The sequence below is a fragment of the Ambystoma mexicanum genome, chromosome 5q, assembly GCF_040938575.1.
Source record: "Ambystoma mexicanum isolate Mex_15411 chromosome 5q, UKY_AmexF1_1, whole genome shotgun sequence".
Classification (NCBI taxonomy): Eukaryota; Metazoa; Chordata; class Amphibia; order Caudata; family Ambystomatidae; genus Ambystoma; species Ambystoma mexicanum.
The window spans coordinates 767508368-767531200 of NC_090933.1; the positions used below are offsets into that span (position 1 = coordinate 767508368).

A 22833-nucleotide genomic window follows, 5' to 3' on the forward strand; every position below is an offset into this window, starting at 1 on the left:
AAGATGTTTTAGGTTGAAGCCAAGAGGCTTGAAGTGAATGGTGATGTGTAATAAAAGTTTGTATACACTAGGTTCCAATAAAAAATAAAAAAAAAGATTTATTGGCTTGTATTATTTAATGGGAGGGATCTTCTGTTCCAAAGGAGCTGATGGCTGATTCCCCGGGTTCCCCTTGTTGCCACAAACACCTTCCTGAACGTCACACTCACAAACACCCTGATCCCTCTGCCACCTTCCTCCTAGCCACCTCACCCCAAATGCCTAGTTTTGCCACACCTACCTCACACTTTTGCCGTCAGCAACCGCATACATCTACAGCTGAAATGGCAAGAGAAAATGGCTTGATCTCTTGTTCCCATGGCACCCACCTTTTTTCGACATTGATTTACTTTCATGAAATGAACCCATTTTAAAAAACACCATTAGCAACCGGATATGCAGCCAGAGTGGTAATAGATTTAATGGCCACTCCAGGGTGGGTGTCCCGGCAAGGCAATTGCTTTCGGTGAAGGCCCTTGCTTGTCTCAGGATTTCGGGCCATTATAGGTCAGGTCAACAGCTGCCATTACTGTTAAAATAGCAACATATACTCTATTATGATCAGTGACGATTTCGAAGTTATATTATATAATACCATTTTATTTTTCATACTTGAAAAGTTATATAAAGTACAAAAATGCAAGAGCCGCAAAAATAAAAAAACATTTTTCAAAACATAATGGACGGATATTAAATATACACGTGTATCTGATAATACAAACACAGAAATATATATTAGCCTCTAGAAATAAAATATTTGAAAAAGAATCAAAATGAGAATTGAATTAGTAAAAACTCTACAATGCATGATTTCGATTAGGCACACATTTTGATTTCCAATATTTGGTAATGTCCTTCCTAAACATTTCAAAGATCTGAAGTAGACAGAAAGGCCACTTCTATTGTAGACGTGTTTGCCACTGCCTGCATGCACAGTCATGCTTGCGATTTTTGAGAAGAAAGGCAGTCTCCTTCTGTTCCAATTTACCCATTTGAGTATTAATGATGGGTAGCCATCTTCCTAAAATCCCCAGCCCTGTCCTTCTGTTTTGAATGCTTCTGGAATGCAGTATCACAACTGAGGCACTGGACACGAGCAGAAAGTGTTTGTTGATGCAGAGATACATGTTCTGTGCATAGAGTATCCCTGTTGCATAAAGTGCGTTGTCCTCCCACAAGTCATGTACCATGGGATCCTTTTTGGAATGGCCAATATGTCCATGGAACGATAGCTAACGTTGACCATTTTGCATCAGCTGTTCCCAGCAGGATTTAAAGCTAGAAATTGTTTTTTTTATTACACACAATTTTTGGTTGCATCTTGTTCTTTTCTTTATAAACCTTCCTTCGCATTTAGCCACCTGCAGAAAGACAAAATCAATGAAACGGGTCAGACGGGCATCTTTCATCTACATACAACAGATCTAAAAAACCTTAACACGGTTTTAAAGTCATTTTGCACATTACTCAAGACTACAGTTCCACTCAACTCAGACAAACATAAGCTTTGGACGTAGGTGGGGGCCTCTGAATAGTGGGGGCACCCCTGCTTCAAAGTGTCTGCAGAGGTTTACCTGACGGCCCTGTACAGTATGACCCTGATAAATAATCCATGATCCATGATCCATGATGAGACTGTGGGCATGCTGACCTGCGACTTTTATACTGGAAAACACATCGGGGAGTAAAGTGCAGGGGCAGATGTTCAGCTTTTTCTAAGTTTATTTGAAACTAGCCACTAGCAGTCCGGAAGTTGTATGAGTGAACACATTTTGACAACATCAATAGGCCTTATTTCCCTACATAGGCAGCACTTAACGTTTTCAGTGTGTTCTTGTGTGATATTTTCAAATTAGCAGCGTGCTTATGTGTCTTTATTTGATGTCTTCACTGTATGACACTCTAAGCATGAGTTATGAGTATGTCCGTGAAATCTTGTTATTTGCAGATATGAAAGTTATTGGTAGGATATGTACCACAAAGCCAAATCAAACCTGCTCCACTGTTTTCCACTTGCCTGAAGGATCAGAAATCGCATGTACAAGCCACTCAGAGCAAGGGCCCAGGCCACATGGCAGAAAGAAATTTTGCCCTGACCAGTACCTTCCACGTGATTAATTCCTAATTCCTAAAACATCTGCCGGGGTGGAGTGGAGACGGGCGTGGGGGGGGGGGTTTGAGTCCATATTGGGTGAGGTAGCGCTGACCCGCCACCCATTAAGGCTGAACCAGACAAAGTTAGGCCATTGAAAAACTTGAGTGCCCCGTCGAGGTAGAGCTCCTGAGCAGGGCCGGCCTTAGGGGCCGCAGCGCCCTGGGCAAATTGGCATCCCCATACCCCCAGGCACCCCTGGTCAACAGGGGGCGCGTCCAAGAAGACCCATTTTTTTTATTTTTTAAACTCTTTGCACCGGCGAGGAGGTAATGATTTGAATAGTGCGCATCAGCAACCTGTTGTTATTAGATGAGCTCCGCCGCCGCAGGCTGATTTAATAATAATGAGGCGCCTGACACACCTTCTGCCACTTTTCCAGCTCGGGGGAGCCCTTGAAGGACTCCCTCGAGCTGGCGTGGTAGGGGGCTAATGGCGTCTTTTGTTGTTGAAGGCGCCCGCAGTGGTGGGGTGCATTTGGTGACAATGGGGTGCTGAGAACCCTATTGTCATTGAATGCGGGTGCATTTAAGTGCAACAGCCCGCCTGCCGTGCCTTCTCCCACTACGCTAGCTCGGGGGAGCCCTTGCAAGACTCCCCCGAGCCTGCGTGGCGGGGGCTAATGGCGCCCTGGGGGGTGTGGCTCCCCGGGCGGTCGCCCGGCTCGCCCCCCACCTAAGGCCAGTCCTGCTCCTGGGTCGGCTGTGTTGTGGGAAAACAAGGGTTCCCCTTGGGTGAAGTAACCCAAATTTGCATGGCCAATGCGTCATGCACGTTTTGCCACTGGCCATGCTGGCTTGCTGCACTCTGAAAATGCAGGCTCCACTCCTGCACCTCCCTATGGGTTAAGAGGGCTAGAGTTGCAAGTCTACTCCTCACTCTCCTGGAACCAGGAATCAGGGAGAGGTGTTTGATTCAGAGCTTTTCCGTTTCCTGCCTGAATGAAGAGTGTATATGTCGGGCCTTCCAGAGCAGCAGTGAGGTGAGCGGGAGTCTTGAGCCGAGCCGAGGAGCACGTACGCATTTTATTTCGTAAAAAAAGCACATGTATGTGTGCATGCATGTGTGTGAGTGATTTTGTGTTTGTGAATAGTTATTTGTGTGCCGTGAGTGCAGTTTGTATATCAGTAAGGGTGTATGCTAGCCAGTCGATATGGGCCTGATGAATGCTTTAGAATGTGCGAGTGAATGGAATGCAGATGATTGCTGAATTTGTGCGGAAATGAAGGAGGGTGATTGCTGAATGTGTATGTGAATGCATGCTCGTGAAAATGCAAGTGAATTAATGCTACTGATTGTGCAAGTATAAGAAAAGCGAATGCGTGTCTGAATGTGTATGAATGTGTGTCTTCGTGCAAGGCTGGGGGAAGCATTGGTGAATTCAGCCAGCAGGGACATGTTTTCTTTCTGTGGCATGCCATTTCAGATTGGTGTTAAGGGCAAAGCCGACATGATTAGTGTTCTTATATGTGTGGGGGATGCATTTGTGTAACCAGCAAAGTCTAGTTTTCTTGCAATGGCATGGCATTGTATACTGGCATCACAGGCAAAGCCAACATGATGGGCCTCATTCCCTGAATGGGGAAATACCGGGCCATTCCGACTTTGGAGGGCCCGGTTTTCCCCATTCAGGGAACCTGGACCCGGACCATCCCCATTCCCATTTGAGCCCCCGTAGGGCTCAATGGGAATGGGGAGCATGCTAACAACGGGCCCGTTAATGACAGGCCCGTTGTTAGCATGCTGGCCCCCTCGCGGGACCCTCTAAGGACATCTGGTAAAACCAGACGTCCAGAGCAGGTCCCACAAGGGGACCTCATAATAGGGCGGTATTGGGATAACGCCTCCGGCGCCTTTACCGGCGCCTTTACCGGCGCCATTAACCCCTTACCGCCCATCTCGTAATGAGGCCCGATGTGTACTTACATATGGTGCGTACACCTGAACTGAGAAAAATGTAGAGAAAGTATCAGGTTTTCCACTTTAAATTCGGCATCCCTGTTAGATCAAGCAGTATGTTTAGATGCTGATAGAATAGGGGCTTGGATATGAGGAAATATGATTAAGTTGACCATCCAGAAAGGGTACTATACACTCTTATCTAACCCTAGTGGTAAGCAAGACTATGATAAACGGATGTATATGATCTTCCCGCAAATGTTTTGTTTGTGGGCAGACTGCCTGCATTAAAACTGCTCAGGCCCCCATTCATTGGAAACGGGGCCTGAGCAATTTGTGTCCCCTGCCTCCATTGTTAAGGATGCAGGGGACACCCCACAACCCATGAGGCCGCAGATACTTGAACATGAGGAGTAGGGGACACCTCTGCAGCCCCCGCTCCTCATGTTCAAGTAATAAGGTCAAAAAGAAATACGGTTAAAAGTAAGACATATAATTAGGTCAAAATGACCCAACGACCAAGTGTAAACAGATTGGGTAATTCCGATAAAACCATACCGGAGGCAAAAAGGGGCATGAGAGGTGAGCTTTGACGTGTTATGAAAATGGCTCATTCACCACACAATGTATTACAAGGACCTCAAGTAAAAAATAGGTATAGGAGATGGGTTAAATGCTTTCTCTTCTCTCACAGAAATGTTCAATGGCAGTATTTAATTTTGGTGGTCAAAACTGAAGATATGGGAAAGATGTGGAAATTACATGGGTCATTTAATTCACCTAAAGCTAAAGAAGTTACATGTCGCATTGTGGAACATGTCTGTGTAAATTACATCAGCGGTACATTTAAGTCACCTAAAGATCTTTTGGTAGTAGAAAACCACTCTAGGAAAAGATTTAACATAGCCTTAGTCAGGGTGATATTGAAGCAAACATTCGCAGACGCAAAGAATCCAGAGCTCTGCGCTCTAATGGCCTTTCCAACGCTGTTCTGAAGAATTCCCCTGACCTTTGGGCAGAACTGTTATATATATTCTATACTAAGGTCTGTAAAGAGGGGAACATACCTTCCTCCTGGCATATCTCTATTCTGGTTCCCATTCACAAGAAGGGTAAGAGATATTTACCCGAGAATTTTGGGCTCCTTGCGATGCGTGATGTCTCAGGAAAAATCTTTGCTTCATTGATTTCTACCTTCTCCTCCTCCCCAGTTTCTACCCTCTCCAACTATCTTTCTGACCATGCCTTACTCTCTTTTTCCCTCACTCCCCCTCTCCCGCCGTCCACTTTCTCAACTTCCCCCATTTCTTTCTCTTGATGGGATCTCCGTAACTTTAGCCCTTCTCTCTTCTTCGATTCCTGCTCTTCCTCTCTCTCCCCTCGTTCTGACTTTTCCTCTCTCTCAGCTAATGAAGCTTTATCCTCTCTGTCCTCCTCAATCTCCTACAGTCTCCATCAACTTCACCCCCTCTCCTTTCTTTCCGCAAACCCTCTCAACCCTGGCTTTCCCCTCACCTTCTGTCTTTGCGCCGACTCCTCCGTCGCCTTGAGCGATGCTGGCTCAAGCTCCGCTCGCCTGCTAATGAAGCCTCCTATTTCTCATACCACTCTCTTTATGACTCCTGCCTTAGCTTAGCCTACTACTCTAACCTTCTCCAATCCCAATCCTCCCATCCTCGTCGTATTTTTCAGACCCTATCTCGTCTTTTCTCCCTGCCTACTCCTGACCACTCAGCTACTTCTTCCCTCTTGCCTTCTGATTTTGCTGACTTTTTCTCATCCAAGATACTCTCTCTATGCCAAAACATTCTTTGTTCCCCTTCCTTCTCCCCTCCTCCCCCTCTCTCACCACCCCTTCTTCTTACATGTCTAACTTCTCTCCCGTTACTCCTTCTGATGTTTCCCTTCTCTTGTCCAATACTCACCCTACTGCTGCCCCCTCTGATCCCCTCCCCACCCTTGATTCCTAAGATCTACCCTCTTCTCATCCTTACCTCACCATCTTCCTCAACATCTGTCTCTCCTCTGCCGCCTTCCCTTCCTCCTTCAAACATGCTACTATCATCCCTATTTTGAAAAACCCTCTGCTAACCCCCTCCTTGCTTCCAACTTTCGTCCAATCTCTCTTCTTCTATTCCTTTCAATGCTTCTTGAACACTTAGTCTACTCTCAACGCTCAGCTTTTGTATCCAATCTCTCTCTTCTCCCTCTTCTCAATCTGCATTCCACCCTAAACACTCCACCGAAACTGCCCTCACCTCTGTCCTCAACTCCCTCCTTACCGCTCGCTACTCTAAGCAATCCTCTGTCCTTGTCCTCCTTGACCTCTCTACTGCCTTTGATCACCCTTTACTTCTCAACACTCTTTCTTCCTTTGGTCTCATAGGCTCTCTTCTCAACTGGTTCTCTTCCTACCTCTCCAACCGTTCTTTTGCTGTCTCCTGGGGCGGTCATACCTCCCCTACTCTCCCTCTGGACTTCGGTGTTCCCCAAGGCTCTGTACTTGGCCCTTTCCTTTTCTCACTTTACACCTCTCGTCTTGCCCCTATTATCTCTTCCTTTGGTATCTCTCACCATTTCTATGCTGATGACACCCAGCTTTTCCTCTCCTTCTTTTCTTTCACTCCTGACATTCACCTCAATCTTTCTTCCTGTCTCACTGCTATCAAAAACTGGATTTTATCCTACTTTTTCTCCCTCAACACTATAAGACTGAAGTCTTATTCTTTCCCTCCAACACGCTTCCCCATCCATCCCCCCTCCTTTTATTCTCTTTCCCCCTATTAATCTTCCCATCTCTGCCTCTGCTCGACTCCACCCTCTCCTTTACCCACCACATTTCTCTTACCTCTCGCGCCTGTCGCTACCACTTCTTCAATGTTTGTAAAAACCATTCCTCCCTCCCCTTCCAGGCCACCAAACTCTTAATCTCTTCCCTCATCTTCTCTCGTCTTTTCTATTGCTCTACTCTCCTCTTTGGCCTTCCTGCCTCTCATCTTGCTCCCCTCAAATCCCTCTATCACTCTGCCACTCGTACCCTTTGCCTTCTCTGTCCTCATGATTCCATCTCCTCTTCGCTATCTTACCTTGGCTGGCTTCCCTTTCATTCTCAACTTAAATTGAACTTCCTCTGTCTCGTTTTTAAATCTCTTCATGATCTCGCTCCCCACTACCTTTCCTCTCTCCTCTTGCTCTACACTCCCCCTCACCGCCTCCATTCTGCTTATCTCTTCCTACTCACTGTTCCTTCGTCTCCCTGTGCCTCTTCTCGTTTCTGATCCTTCCAGCTCCTTGCCCCCCTACATTGGCACTCTCTACCTCTCTCTATACGCTCCATTTCCTCTTACTCCTCCTTCCGCTCATCCTTGAAATCTCATCTTCTTCATCCCCCGTCCTGACATCCCTCATTACTTCCCTCTTACACCTCTCATTACTTCCCTCTTACTTACCTCTCCCTATCCTCCCCATCTCCTCTTACTCCTCCTTCCGCTCTGCTCTTCCTTGAAATCCCATCCTCTTTATTCCCCGTCCTGACTTCCCTTATTACTTCCCTCTTACTCTTCCTTTGTCCTATTTCTCACTTATTGACCTAGGTAAATTGTTCTACATACTGTTTTTGATGGTTTGTCTCATGTTTTGCAATTATGCTTCCACTTTATTATATTTTAATGTATTCTTATTGTAATCTAAAGTGCTTTGGCGTAAAGCGCTATATAAAATTTAATAAATACAAATACAAAATAGAAGCACTCAAACTTGCTAGTTGTAAATGGATCAGAGATATAAATCATGTTAATAGGCTTAGTAGACTCTGCTTCTCTACCTCCAACTGTACTTACTCATTGGAACCCTGGCTGATATAGTAACAAAGACATGCAACCTTAGGGTAATCATCCATAGGGATCTCTCCTTTACACCACATCTAAAAACAGTAAAAGAAAATGTATTTCACCATCTTCACCACCTTCTTGGGATCTTTCCTTTCTACAACTCAATCACAAATAGCCTCAGTAATAGCTGTGCCAAAAATATACCTGCAATAACGGAAATCCCTACTCTGCAAAATCATTGAGCAAGATGGCGAGGGCCCAAAATCATGCAGCAAGTTTCATGTTATGGTTTCAATGTTTTGGCCACACCACACGGGCATTGATCAGCCACCACAGGAGGAAAGATCACAATTGAAAACCCTATGTTATAGCTCACAGTTGTTTCTACACATCTGTACCCCAAGCTATCGATCTAGGCTCTTCTAGCCTTGCCAGCCAACAAGATACATAAGATGTGAAGTGATTTGGATCATCTCCACCTCACACAGCCTTTCCCCCATCCCAAGGGGAGTGTCCTAGACCCCCTCGAGTAGGAGCTGTGGTAGGAATAGAGGTAGAGAAAAGCATATAACTGTCACTAAGAATCAAAAGAGAGAGTAGGCAGCAACCCCTTGCAGTGGGTTATTCCCCTCACTTATCCATACAAGACTGATTTACTAATGTCATATATTTTATTGATGGTTCACTGCTCAAACCTTTTTATAACCCCTTTCTGATCAAAACATGCCACAAATACAGTATGACAATATACAGTACTTCAAATAGATGCCCCGCACTTAATACATATGTTCAAATGCTTCTGACTTGATTCTCAATAATGAACACTCATTTAATGCTCTCGCACTCTCCTTTATAGAGTAATTCTTTTTATTATGAGAAATGCGTAACTAAGAACCATTGCCACTATGATTGTAACAACAGATAACACACTGAATATGCAAAAAAGTTATAAATGAATATGCAGCTATCATCCTCTTCGCCTCTGTGTCTACTCAAGACCAGTCAACCATCTCAGAAGCATAATAGCTAGTCCAAAAGTAACTGACAACCTCAGTAATTCTCACTAGACCACCTCACAGCAGGAACTGCCTTCTCAATACCTCTCCTCTTTCCCAATGTGATATTAAAAATGGTTGAAACAGACTCACATACTCACTAATGTCCTCTGAGGGTAGTATGACAATTCGTAAGGTATTGTCACTTCTCCCCCTTTTCCCATGATGCTAGGGAGGAGTAGCAGCTACCCAAAAGTCCCACTAGGGATGACATAATGCCTGAGGACTTCATTGGAAGGGACTGCCCCTCCGCCTTTGAAGATAAGGACAATCACCTAGGGCATAGCCTGTTGGCCAAAGTCACACCCCAACCTCACCTAACCCCCACTAAATGCCAAACAACTTTCTTGATCCATGTATTTCTGTACTGTAGGAGAAACCACCACAACAGAAAGTACGAGGACGAAGAAGAGCACATACGGCATGACGATTACTCACTGGGTTAATACTGGTAGGCGGTGACCCAGAGAATGCATGAAGATCAATCCATCAAGAAACACAAAGAACATTGTATATGAAGAGAAGAAGGAATGAAGATTTTGTCAAGCCCAGCCGGGACAGGCAGCAGGTGTGAGTGGGAGTTTCGAATCCTGTCGGCTGACCGGAGAAGCAGAGAGCAGAGGATGCCGGCAAGGAGCTGAGGGAATTTTTGTGGCTCCAGCTGGAGCAGACCCGAATGTGACACGAGAAGAAGCTGAGCAGTCCAGGAGAGTGCTGAGCCACCGCGCTGCTGCACAGGCAGAGAAAAGCAGCCCAAAGAGCCAGAGAAACGTGTCCCAGTCCCAGAAAGCCCCACTGGCATACCAAAGGTAACAGAAAGTACGAGAGACCCAGAAGGTACACAGGGGTGGAAGAGAGACTGGCTTGAGTTACTCTCCACTGACCCAGTAGTAATAGTCAAACTACTAGGAAGGGTGCATCGAGCATCAGAGGGGAAGTTCCTTGTCAAAGTGGTCACAACAAGCTCACTGAACAACAAGAAAAGGGTCTTGGAATCGGACATGAGGATATTGAGCAACAGAGGGGAAATTCCTCATCGCAGTGGTCGCAACAAGCCCATTGACCACCAGAGAAGGGTTTGGGACCTGAACACAAGTATATTGAGCACCAGAGGAGAACATCCTCATCGCGGTGGCCGCAACAAGCCCACTGACCATCAGAGAAGGGTTTGGGACCTGAACACAAGTATATTGAGCATCAGAGAAGAACCTCCTCATCGCAGTGGCAGCATTGAGCCTACTGACCACCACAGAAGCGCTTGGGACCCTAAGCCAAGTATATTGACCATCCGAGGAGAGCATCCTCATCGCAGTGGCAGGGAAGAGTCCACTGAGGCCCCGAGAAGGACTTGGAACTTTGCCAATACCAGGAAAAGGGAGTAATTCTCCTGGTCTTGAAAGTTGAAGAAAACTGAAAGACTTTTTAATCAAGAGATGCTACGGTAAGGGAGTCATTCCCCCTGGCTTTGGTATGAACTATATTGGGGTGAGTGAACCACTACCAGGAGAGGGGAGTCATTGGGCCTCATTACGAGTGTGTCGGTCTGGTAACAAAAGTGCTTCCATGCTCCCCATTCCCATTGAATCCTATGGGACTCAAGTGGGAATGGGAATTGGCCTTTTTTGGCACTGGACTTTTCGGACCGCCAGGGCTGTAATGTCTGAGTAAATTCGGCAAGCCAGGCGCTGGAAAATCTTGCAAGTCCGGCGGCAGCCTGCTGGTTTTACCGGCACGGCTACCGCCGGACTTGGAATGAGGCCAATTCTTATGGTTTTGAAAGTTGGAGAAACAGAATGTTCGTTTGAACAAGAGATGTCAGGGGAAGAGAGTCATTCCCCTTGACTTTTGTGTGAACTATATTGAAGGCAGTGAGCTAATACCTGGAGAAGGGAAGGCATTCTCCTGGTCCTGAAAGTTGACTGGCGTAAAGGTTTGTTGAAACCACAGTCTAGGGGAGGGGAGTCATTCCCCCTGGCCTCCTTTTTTTTACCAAAGAACATTTACCCAACTACCAGGATGAGGGAGTCATTCTCCTGGAGAAGGAACTTTTCTGTTGACCTATTCTTTAGTTGTAGTGTAAGGAATAGAAGTAGGTTATGGCACAGGATGGTGTAGTTTGATTTTGATGGGCAATCTGACAGCCCATTTTTAATATTAGTTTGAGGTAAGGCAACCCCTCTTAAAAGATAGGGATACTGAGGGTTTCTTTTGATAAAAATAAGTCTTTGCCAGCCACTATGCCACATTTGTGTCAGCTTCCTTATTCGACAACCTTATAGTAGGGAGAAGAGGGCTGAAGGCTGGATGCCTGGATGAGGGCATGCTGTCTGTACAATCCAAAAAAAATTGAAAAAATATAAAATACAATTTGTAGAGGAGGAGCCAAGTACCCCCACCTCAACCGTTCCACCTCTATTGCCTGTATGTTGGAAACCAGAGTATGTGACATACACGGAGCAGTTGAAACGACAAAGGCCAAAGGGAATCCTAGAGGCAAGATTCCCATTGGGGAAACCATATCTGCGCAAAGGAGATATGATGGTTGTTTAAATGAGATTCCTGAAGAAGCAGAGCAAATGAAGGATCAAGATGAATGGTGACATCACACAGAGCTGAGCTGACGTACCGAGAAGAGATGCAGAGACTACAGAATGCAGATATTCTATAAGGCATCAAGAAAGTACCAAGGTTAAGTGACATCTTGGGATCAAGGTGAAGAAGCTTATGCCACAGATGAAAACATTAAGTCATTTTACATGTGTACAGATGCAAAAGAAACACAAGCAGACAAAGTAATCTTGAGGGTAGCTTTTGAGTGAATAGATTGCGGCAAGCGCCAATATATATATATGTATGCACATGGACAAGTACCGGATGGATGTTTCCACTATGCATTATAGCAGTGCTGTACAGTAGCGAGAAGGCCTCATTTCTAGTATGTTGCAGTTAAAAAGAAAATTGAATTATAAAGTGAATCTCGGCAGATAAGACTGAACAAGCCAAAGAAGCCAAGGTCTTATGAAACTGGAGTAAACTGACATTGGATACAAAACATGTGAAAGAACAGAACTCCTGTTCAGAAGCAATGAACATAACAAGGAATACATCAGAGGTCTATTAAAAAATAGTATTGAATGCACTAGAAGCTCGATTCCATGGTCTCTAGTCACATGGAAGCATGAAGTTGGATGAACGAGATGGTCACACCTATGCATGAGGGCAGAGCGTGCTTACACTCCTTGAATTTCTCAGAGCTAAGAACACTCTCAAGGCCGAGCTTCAAAGCCTTCTTGATAGTAGACCACTGAGGTGATGATGGATTGATATGCTAATTGGTGGGAAGCAATGGTTAAGGCGAGCTCACCAGCACCTGGATGGCCAGCCTGCATGCTGCTAGACGTAGATGGAAAGGTACTGACGGAGGTTAGAGTGCCAACCAATTGTAGAGGACTAAGTATTTAGGGGTCCTATAGTTGTAGAAAACAATGGGACGTTGTGTATTTGGTGAAGTTCATAGTGGTAATTTTTAGGGGAGGGCTTACTTGCCCCACCTGATGTTAAGTAATCAATCACATAGTCACACTTTTTTAGACTAGTATGGATTGTGTACGAAGATGTTCGCTCAGAGCCAATCACCCATACTCATAGGTTTTTGTAGTTTGCCACGTATGATGGCGTTGGTAGTGACACAGGTCAACATGATTAATGACGAGTTTTGTGTATAAATTCTGTTTTTTCTTAAATACATTGAGTAAGAGGATCAAGCAAATTCGTTGATGTTCGTTATGCTCCCTGTTTTAGATAATTGAAATTAAAACAGTCTTCCTTTTGCCAACTAACTGAGTTGTCTTGATTACTGATGTATGAATACAAATCTGCATCCCCATCCATCTCCAGGGTAATTGCTACTCATCTTAAAGGGCTGGGTTATCCAGTTCACTTGGTAGCGGAGAGGATGGTTTAGAGCCATCGACATAAATACACTTTAGAGTCCCAGCATTATCGAACGACCTTTGCCATTCGTCTGAATGGACTTGAAGCTCTCCGTAGATAGTGGTTAGTGTCATTTGAAAAAGCTTGCAAGCGCGGTGTGACGGGTCCCCTGGTTTCAGACAGAATCCCCTCCCACGTCTATGAGAAGCTGATCGAATGGAAGGTTGAAGAGGTGGTAAATGAGACATACACTCCCGAAAGTCAGAAGACGAAAATGAGAGTGGTGAGCAAAAACTGAGAGAGTTGGCAAAAGTATGGGTGATGAGTGAGGAAAAAAGTGAGTAACGGAGGGAGGCGGGATAAGCACAACGTGAGAATAAGAATGTTATATGTATGGGGAATAGATATTGACTTTAGTTTGGCCAAGCAATAAAGTATCTTGAGAAAGGCCACGATAAGAGAATACACCCTGGCCTGCATTTTAAAGAACGTATCAGAAGAAATTTGAACCTAGAGTCCCGTAGCAGATGACGTAGAAAACGGATTTGATCAAGGCAAATCTAAAGAGGTTAATTTACACTCTGTATAGATTATTTTAGAGGGCAAGACGAGTCATAAAGAGAAGATCGTAGGAGATATATGTGACCGGTCGAGTTTGTTTGTTTGTTTTATGTGATTATGAAAATGATGACGTCATAAGTGGAAAAAACAAATTGGTTGTTTTAAATTGAACTTGGTGGTTGTTTATTAGCAAGATTAAAGTAAAAAGTGTGGTTAAAAGGATTGTAGCCTGCAACGAGTGGTGCACGCTCATATTATGTTATTTTTCTGAAACATACTTTTTTAAATATGTGACTAAAGCAAGCGAGTGCCAAACAGGTAAACGAGTTGAGAATGGAGGTTATTACTCCACTTGTGCATCTCTGCAAGCAATTGCCGAAACATGGACCCAAACTTAGACAGTAAAGTGCGGAATAGTTTAAAGGGACCGCAGACAAAATGTCTGTCGTGGCCGCAAGGAGGGTCACTATCGAAGGCAGACCTGCAGCATATGATGACATATTTGCATGCAGCATACACAGGAAAAAAGCTAGACAAGCAACTAGCTAGCTTAGAGCTTTGGAAGATCTACGAAGAGGAGCGAGATGAGCTGCCTCCTGTAGATTGGATACTTAATGTATACAAAGAGTGGGCTGAGTAGCCCTCTCCTCTCCCCACCCTGGTTGAAACAGAAGGCGAAAATAAGAAAGACGATGGGTTATACCCATTGAGAGAGCTTAAGACAGCGACAGGGTATAGCAACCTGGCATATGAGTCGCCTACGCAAAGCAGTGACAAGAGCCCAGAGAAAAACACTGAGAGAGATGTAATCTCTAAGGTCCTGAGGGACAAGGAGAGACGCGATACAGAGAGAAGTGATCGAGCAAGCACACTCTCTAGGCTGGACTATTTCAACAGCCTCTTTCTAAATCTGCCTGCTTCTACTCTCCGCCCTCTGCAACTCATCCAGAACAGGGCTGCGAGACTTGTTCTTGGCCTCAAGCCCAAGGATCGTATCTCTCCAGGACTGAAATCTCTGCACTGGCTCCCAGTGGCTGCGAGGATTACGTTCAAAACCCTCTGCATTGCCCACAAGGCCTTCTGGGGCCTGGGGCCTCAATACCTTCAACTCTCTCTTCCTAAATATCTTCCTTCTTGAGCGCTTCGCTCATCCGCCTCCAACTCCCTCAGGGTCAGTCGCTTCTCCAAGCGACGAGTTGGTGGTAGATCTCTCTCTTCGGCTGGGGCCTCCCTCTGGAACAGCCTCCCTGCCTCCCTGCCTCCCTGAAACTTGAGGAGCCCCATCTACGGTTCCGGGAGCACCTTAAAACCTCCCTCTTCGCTTCTGCTTTCTCTCCCCCTCTCCACTGCTGAATTCCTGGCTGATACTGAGACTGCACTGGTTACCTGGCCACCTCTCTGATCTCGGATCCAGGAGGCCCTGCCAGTTGCATGCCTGCACTGCCTCCCTAGCAACCCCTGCACCTGGGGACTGTTTTCTGTACCTCTATACTCCTCCTATAGTCCTCCTACCAGCACTTATGTGTGCACTTACCTTGCACTTGCCACCAGCTCACCATTTTTTTATTTATCTTACTTATTCTATTATCCCATGTACTGCACTTTCCCCTCCTGCTCCCTCCTGCACTTTTCCCTTTTCCCCCTTCCCATGCACTTGCGCAATCTAAATGACACCTGGCCTAGTAAGATCATTGTCTGTCTTCCCTCTGTTCCCCCTCCCTTGCCTCGTCGTATCTTGAAACACTTGTTTAAAGGCGTGTTATAAATGCCATATCATATCATATCATCTCTAGATATAGGAAGAGAAATAAAGAGATGGAAGGGAGAAAGACAATGCTGATGAGATGGGGCTCTTACACAGTGAATGGATGGGTGGCCAGATTTTGTTTAAACTGGGTGGTAAAGGCATCGAGGATGTGAGGCAAAGGGAACATCAAGATGAGCAAGATAGGAAAGATAAAGAAAGAGAGGAACGATTGAAAGACGAAGGAGCAAAAAGGAAAGATAGACAAAGATGAGAGCAGTTATATCAAGAGGAGCAATCAAAAAAACAAGAGAGAGCAGAAGAGAAAAGAAAATGTTATAACAGACAAAGAGCAGTCGATGAGCAGGAAAGGCTAGGACGAAAAAGAATAGAAGAGGAGGAACAGAAATTAAGGGACAAGAGAATACAAAGACAAAAGGATGAGGAGATACTCGGGGCAAACGAGAGAAGGGATTTGAAGAAAAAAGGCAGGGTAAGAGAGGAAGCAAGAAAGTGAAGAGAGCTTGATGACGACATAGAACGTAAAAGAAGGCAGAGAGCACGCGATCTCGATCGCTTGGAAAAGGAAGTAAGGAATCCTAATCCATAAGTAGCATGGGAGCATATAGAGGAATTCTTCCCGGAATATTAGTCATTACCAGGCCCTTCTGGAGTAAATCTAGAGGACGACTTTTACTCTAGGAGCATTGGGGAAGCGATCAATAAAGTATACCATGAAATGAAAGCCCAGAAAGAATTAAAGGGGAAGGGAAAAAATTATCGACTTGAGAGTACGCAGCTGTACGATATAGAGGGAGCCTCATGTAGTATGAGGCAGAAGGAGCTGTCTTTAGACTGACTCTGAACAGAGACGAGGAGTAGAGAAGTTGCACGAGTTGGGCACAGGAAATGACAGACGAAGACAGAGACACCTTCCATGGGGATGTGTGCAGTCCTGAGGGATGTTTTTCAAAGGATAAGGAAGTAAGATGTTCAGATTGTAACACAACTATACCTAGGGCGTCAGAACCATTGACACAGTCAGACCGACCTAAAGGGCAACTCCATGGTGAGAGGGGGGAGTCGTCACCATATGTGAGCAGATTAAGATCACTACCAGGAAGAAGGCGATGTGGGAATATTGTCCCTGCAGTGGGCAGACAAATGATGATAGATGAGAATGAGTTTGGGGCTTAACAGTTTCCCTTGCTAGAGAAAGGGGGGGCAGACCACAGTATATAAACCATGGCCCCAGGATGATTTAAGGTGTAAACTTCTGAGTTTGACTTCTGGTGCTGGGAAATGGATACATGAGTTCGAGAAAATTACGGGAGGAAACACATTGGCTATAGGGGACATTAAGGGTCTCCTGATCGCCATACTCGGTGAGAGAGCTGATGACGTGTGGACAGGGCAGGATATGCTGGTGTTATTACAGTTAACACTGATCATGACAGAGCCCCGTTAAATAACTGTAGAGCGGCATTCTGGAAAGCGCTTAGAGTACTGTATCCAGACACGTCCGGTATGGGAGCTATAATGACGAAAAAGATGCAAGACTGGGATGATCTGCTTGTTTACATTCCGACTTTTGAAGAGCAGTGGGGATTGGAGACGTGCAAATCTTGGGCATAATATATACCTGTGTTCTATCCTATATTGTGCCAAGGGCTGCCAGACCCTGTACAGAAGCAGCTCAAGAAGTTAGTGGGTATAGAAGCCAAACCGTTGTCAGAGATTCAGCTGACCATTGCTCATTATTGTAGACTCTTGCAGGAAAAGAATCGCAAGAAGGATGATGCTAGGAAAAGTAAAGAGGCAAAGTTAGTACAGAAAGAATTGTCCAAATATGCCATTGAGGGGGGTAATGTTGACTAGTGTAGACAGATCGAATTCACAGCAGACTGCGAGTATGCCACAGGTAAATAACCAAAGGCAGTTTGATCAGGGAAATAGTGGATTGGCACCGCAAGGAAGAGGAGGATTTTGAGGAAGAGGTTTTCAGAATAATCAAGGGAATTGGCAGAATAATCAGGGAAGTTTCCAGAATAATCAAGGTTGGTTTCAAAGTATGCAGAATGACAGTCGAAATATGCAGGATGGGCAGATTAGGAGGCCTCCTACATGTTGGACATGTGGGATGACAGGGCATTTTGCTCCTATGTGTAGAAGTCAAGGGTTCGTGCAAAATGCCCAATTTCTAAGAGGGGGGACTCCAAACCCACCTGCGTATTCACAATAGAGTGGAGATGGGAATCAAACGATGCAGCAGCAAGGGCCGAGAGTGCAGCAAGGCTTGCAAACACAGCAGGTAGAAGTCGATCTACCACAAGGGCAGTTGCAGCATTCGCCCATGCAGATTCAGCAGAGCACAAGCACAGGACAACTAATGACCCCTAGAGTAGGGGGTGTCACTTTCGATGGAGGGAATCCTTTTACAGGTAACGGAATAAGGGTGTACCCGCATTAGGACAGCACACTGGGAGACTTGATGTGTTCAATACAATCTGTGATGCCGAATCCTCATGAGGAACTGAGGGTAGACGTCAAAATAGGAGGCAAACGTTTTTCGTTTTTAGTAGACACAGGTGCAACACACTCATGTATACAGAGGGAAAGTTTTCAATGTCTGGCAATGCCATGAATACGCAGGGTTTCACAGGAGCTACAAGTAGAATTCCTTTTACTGAAGAATTACTAGTCTCTATAGGAGAGTGTGACATGAAAGTGCCATTGCTATATTCAAGGCAGACACCTGTCAATATATTAGGTCGAGATTTAATGACAAAGTTGAATGTGACAATTTTGTTTACTGATGAAGGCATAGTGTGTTCAACACCAGGAATGCATTATTTAAACATGAGCAAATTTATTATGGCATTTGCAGGACAAACGCCCATGCGGGCAACGTCTTTACAGCCAGAGTTGTTCCATTATGGAGTACGCATTCTGTTGGCATGGTTACCCGGTCTAGTAGGTAGAACTATGAGAATACCTGATGAATTTTTGATTAGGCCAAAAATACCTATGCGTGAAGAAGAGGGACAGGTTTTTCCCTTAGAGCTACAAGCAGCTATAGTGCGAGATTTAATGGCTTTGCTTGATGGAAATGATGATGAGGGCAGACGATGGTGTGCAATAATTGCCATCAGGGAAGGTAACAGATTGACTGACATCACTGATGATGATCTATTTGGAGATCATACATCTGATGACAAAGTGATATTTGACATGAGGATTACTTATTGGGTGAGAGCAATCAAACAGGAGGTTCCTCAGAAAATGATGCTAGCACAAAAACATCCTGAGTATTTTGACAGATATATGGCGAAAGTTCCAGTTTCATTATGAACTACAGGCCCCTATAACATAGGCCTGTTGAAGGGGGTCGGAGAAGTGAAGATTAAATTGAAACCAGGAGCAATTTTACCTCAAGCACGACAGTATCCCATGTCTCCAGAGGCAGATAAAGGTATTTTTAAGACGTTTACCGCCATGATGGGGATCTTAGTGACGTCAGAGTCAACATGTAATACTGCGATGTACCCTATCAAAAAATTGAAGGGGAGATCTTCGAGACTAATTCAAGATTTATGCCAATAAACCAGATTGTAGAGGCCAAGTTCCCTCTAGTTCCTAATCCGGCTACAATCTTGTGTATTATACCTGCTGAAGCACGATATTTCACTGTGATTGATTTGAAAAATGCGTTTTTCTCAATCCCATTGCACAAAGATTTGCAGGATCTGACGTCATTCACGTTCAGACAGACTAAGGTAAAAAGCATGAGGTTACCTCAGGGGTATTGTGAGTCTCCATCCATTTTCAATAGAGTCCTGCAGATGGACTTAAGCAATATTGATTTAGAAAGTGTTGTGTTGCAATACGTAGTTGACATTTTAGTGTGCAGCACTTCAAAGGAAGAGTGCAGACACGATTCTGTTCAGTTGTTGATTACACTTGCTGACAAAGGATATAAGGTTGACAAAGAGAAGTTAGAGTATTGTCAACAGGAAGTGTTATATATAGGTCAATTGATTTCACATGAAGGAAAGAAGGTTACTCCACAGAGAGCTGAGGCTATTTTGAAAACCACAAAGCCACACACGATAAAGCACATGCAGAGATTTCTGGGATTGTGTAATTATGTGAGAGCATAGGTTTTTGACTACAGCTCATACATAAGGCCTTTATTGCAGGCTTTAAAGAAAGCACATGTAACACAGGAAAAAATCATGTCGACTGTGGAGATGGAAGAAGGGTTTGAAGAAGTTGAAAAAGGCAATTTGCACAGCTCCAGTTTTAGGGATTCCTAATTATGCTGAGGAATTCTTTTTGTTTTCGCACATGGACGGCACTGTTATGACAGCAGTCCTTGCACAGAGAACCATATTGGGGTACAAGCCCCTTGCATATTACAGTGGGATTTTAGACCCTGTGATGAGAGGTCATTTTCTGTGCGAACAATCGCTGGCAGCCGCCACATTCGCCATAGAGAAAGCTGCAAGCATAGCGATGGGATGCTCTATGACGCTATTTGTTGGACATGCACTATTTGCCATTTTAGAGAAACCAAAAGGTACGTTGACTTCTCAAAGCGCTTCTGCCTATGAAGTGGTCATATCAAATTCAGCGATCAAAATAGTTTGATGCAGAATAGTGAATCCTGCCATGTTTGTAGCTGAACCACTGGCAGAGGAAGAGCATGTGCATGACTGTCCGAACTATGAAGAGTTCTATGATGAAATCCCTAGGATAAAAGAAAATGCTTTAGCAGGAGGAGAAATTGTTTTTATTGACGGTTCTTCAAGAATCGATCAGAATGATGGGCAGAGATATACAGGTGCCGCTGTAGTAAAACATACAGCCAATGGGGAGTTTCAGACATTGGTACGTGCACGGCACCCGTCTCCTTATTCAGCGCAGGCTTCAGAGTTACTGGCGCTGATTGTCACGCTTGAGAATCAAGCAGACCAGGAAGTAACAGTGTACTGCAACTCCGCCTATGTGACGTCAACTGTGCATGCAGGGTTAGCACGTTGGAAAAGGAGGGGCTGCCTCCGAGAGGATGGCACGCCGCCTTATTGGACAAGCTTATTAAGGCACTGCAACTCCCAGTAGCCATCGCAGTTTTTAAATGCGCAGCACATACTAAAAAAACAGACTTTATCTCACGTGGAAACCAAGCGAAACTTGCTGCATGTTCAGAAAACTTAATGACATTTGATACACCTGATGTAAATGAGAAAATGGTTGTAATGATGAATGTGTCTGAAAGATATAGTGATTTGTCAAAGACACAACTAATGGAGATCCAGGGGGAAGCCCCTCATGATGAAAAGGATTTGTGGACGCGAAGAGGGTGTTCTTTAAACACCTCTGAAGCATTGTGGCGACAAGACAGCACTGGTAAACCAGTGATGGCTGTAGCCTTATTAAAGGTGGCACTGGAACAGCTACACTACCCTGCGCACACAACTAGAGAGAATCTCGCTGCAACTATTGCAGAGGATTGGTTTGTACCAAATGCTTGTTAGAGCATGTTGTGTTCTATGTAGTGAACTGCATTGTGTGTCAAAAATTCACGGCTGGGCATACACTGCGCACAGTTAGGGGAGTTATTCCAAGACCTAATGGCCCCTTTCAGCATTTGCATATTGACTATGTTGACATGCTGCAAGCATGTAATGGATATAGATACATGATTGTAGTAGTTTGTCCCTTTTCAAGATGGATTGAGGCTGGTCTGTGTACACACCCAGGTTCTACCTGTGCATACAAATTCTTAGTGCGGGAAGTGTTCCGGAGATGGGGAGTATGTGAAGTAATGAGATCAGACAATGGCCCACATTTTTGTGAATCAAACATTTGAGCAGGTTAGCTTGTTGCTTGGTATAAAGCACAAGTTCTCTTTGGCCTATCATCCACAAGGAAATGGGATCTATGAACGGCTCAATGGCTTGCTTAAAGAAAGGATAGCCAAGTTGAAGCTTACCTCGAAGAAAGGGTGGTTGCATTGCCTCCCACTGGCCTTATATGCATTGAGGAACCAACCAGGTTCGGACCACCATCTCACCCCCCATGAGATAGTGACATAGAAACGGATGAGGACACCCCTCATGCCTCCATCCAGAGTTAGAAATGATGCTCAGTCTACAGCAGAACTGTTAAGAATGGAGCTATGAGTATTTTATGTGTATGGCTTCAAATATCTCTGTCATTTCAGGACAGCTACGGTGAAAAGGGTGTGATTCAGTACAGAACACAGAAGGAGATGCTTCACAAGTAGAATTCAAGAACTTTGTATTTCCAAACTATTCCCCGGAGATGTGGTCCTAATCCGTAATTTCACAAGGAAGTGGCACGAGCCCAGATTTAACGGTTCTTTTGCTACTACCTGAATCGTTTTGATCATTAATGTATGAATAAACATCTGCATCCCATCCATCTCCAGGTAATTGCTACTTAAAGGGCTGGGTCATCCAGTTCAAATCGGAAGAACCACCTATCAAAATCATCATGGTCTCTTAGCAAAAAGCAGCAAAAAGGTAAAAATACCTTAAACGATTTAGCATCAATTGCAACTGAAAATGCAAAGAAGAGACAATTATGAATTAAGTATGTCCATGGGTGGTGAGCTGACTACCAGAGTTAGGATTGCTCCCCATGCAGCTCAGTCCAACATGGTAGTTCTTCTAAAAAAAGCAAAAATAAATGCTTTTTGCATACCTCAAGCTCAGAAATGCAATTTTAGGTGCTTCAAAATCCAAGCAGAAAAAAAGGAGGAATGATCCCACCTGCCCTCTCCACAGTTTTAATGTAGAGAGTGGTTCCAGCCTGCCTTTGGGTCCCCCGCCTTGCCTATATCCAGTTTTGCCTGGTACAGGATCACAAAAGTGCTGAATGGCCCCCTTCACAGGCCAGCCTTTTATAGCATCTGAACCATTATTTACCCAATGCATGCCAAGTCATGAATCCAAATTATCTCTAATGGCTTGATGCCAAAGACTTGAAGCCGAATTACCTCTAACCCCATCAATCAACAATTTCTCTCACCTCAGGTATAACCCCGGAAGCCGTGTAGCCCATTCTTGTCCTCTAGGACTTTATTTGTGATGGGGAGAATTAGCACAATGTTTTCTCCAAAACAACTGATTAATCTGGCTCAAAGCCCAGATATTTAAACTGAATGGGAGAATCTGTTCATAACTCTTAATATATGCTCACTGCATGAATACATTTCAATGCATTTTACTATGTACATGCCATCATGTCCTAAAGGCTACACGGCTTGAGCTATCACTCAATCATCATGCCCTAAGCCTGGCTAAAATACATAGCAGATTGGCATTCCATTAGCCTTTCATTTTTATTACAATATATACAATATTTGGAGGAGTACCTTTCACAGCCAGGATTTCAAGCTCTGGAACTTCCTCAGTCTCCCTGAAATTCTAGAGTAGTTTAAAAACACACATCTTTCAAGCTGCTTACAGCATAAGGGGACATTTTTTTACTGGCAATGCTGCCCACAACCGCAAACCCAGACACTGTTAGGCATACACCAAAGATTGGCATTACTACAAAGTTAAATCGGTCATTATCATAAGAAGGGTTGTC

General features: G+C 44.6%; 1 protein-coding gene across 1 annotated transcript in view; it reads right to left on the reverse strand.

The window, feature by feature from the left end:
- Window positions 1-618: 618 nt before the first annotated feature.
- IL7 (interleukin 7) overlaps window positions 619-22833 on the reverse strand; it is a 405016-nt gene continuing 382801 nt past the window's right edge. The window contains exon 5 of the mRNA XM_069621245.1: window positions 619-1400. Within this exon, the coding sequence (XP_069477346.1) occupies window positions 1272-1400 (129 nt within the window). The 3' untranslated portion in view covers window positions 619-1271. The remainder of the gene's footprint in view (window positions 1401-22833) is intronic.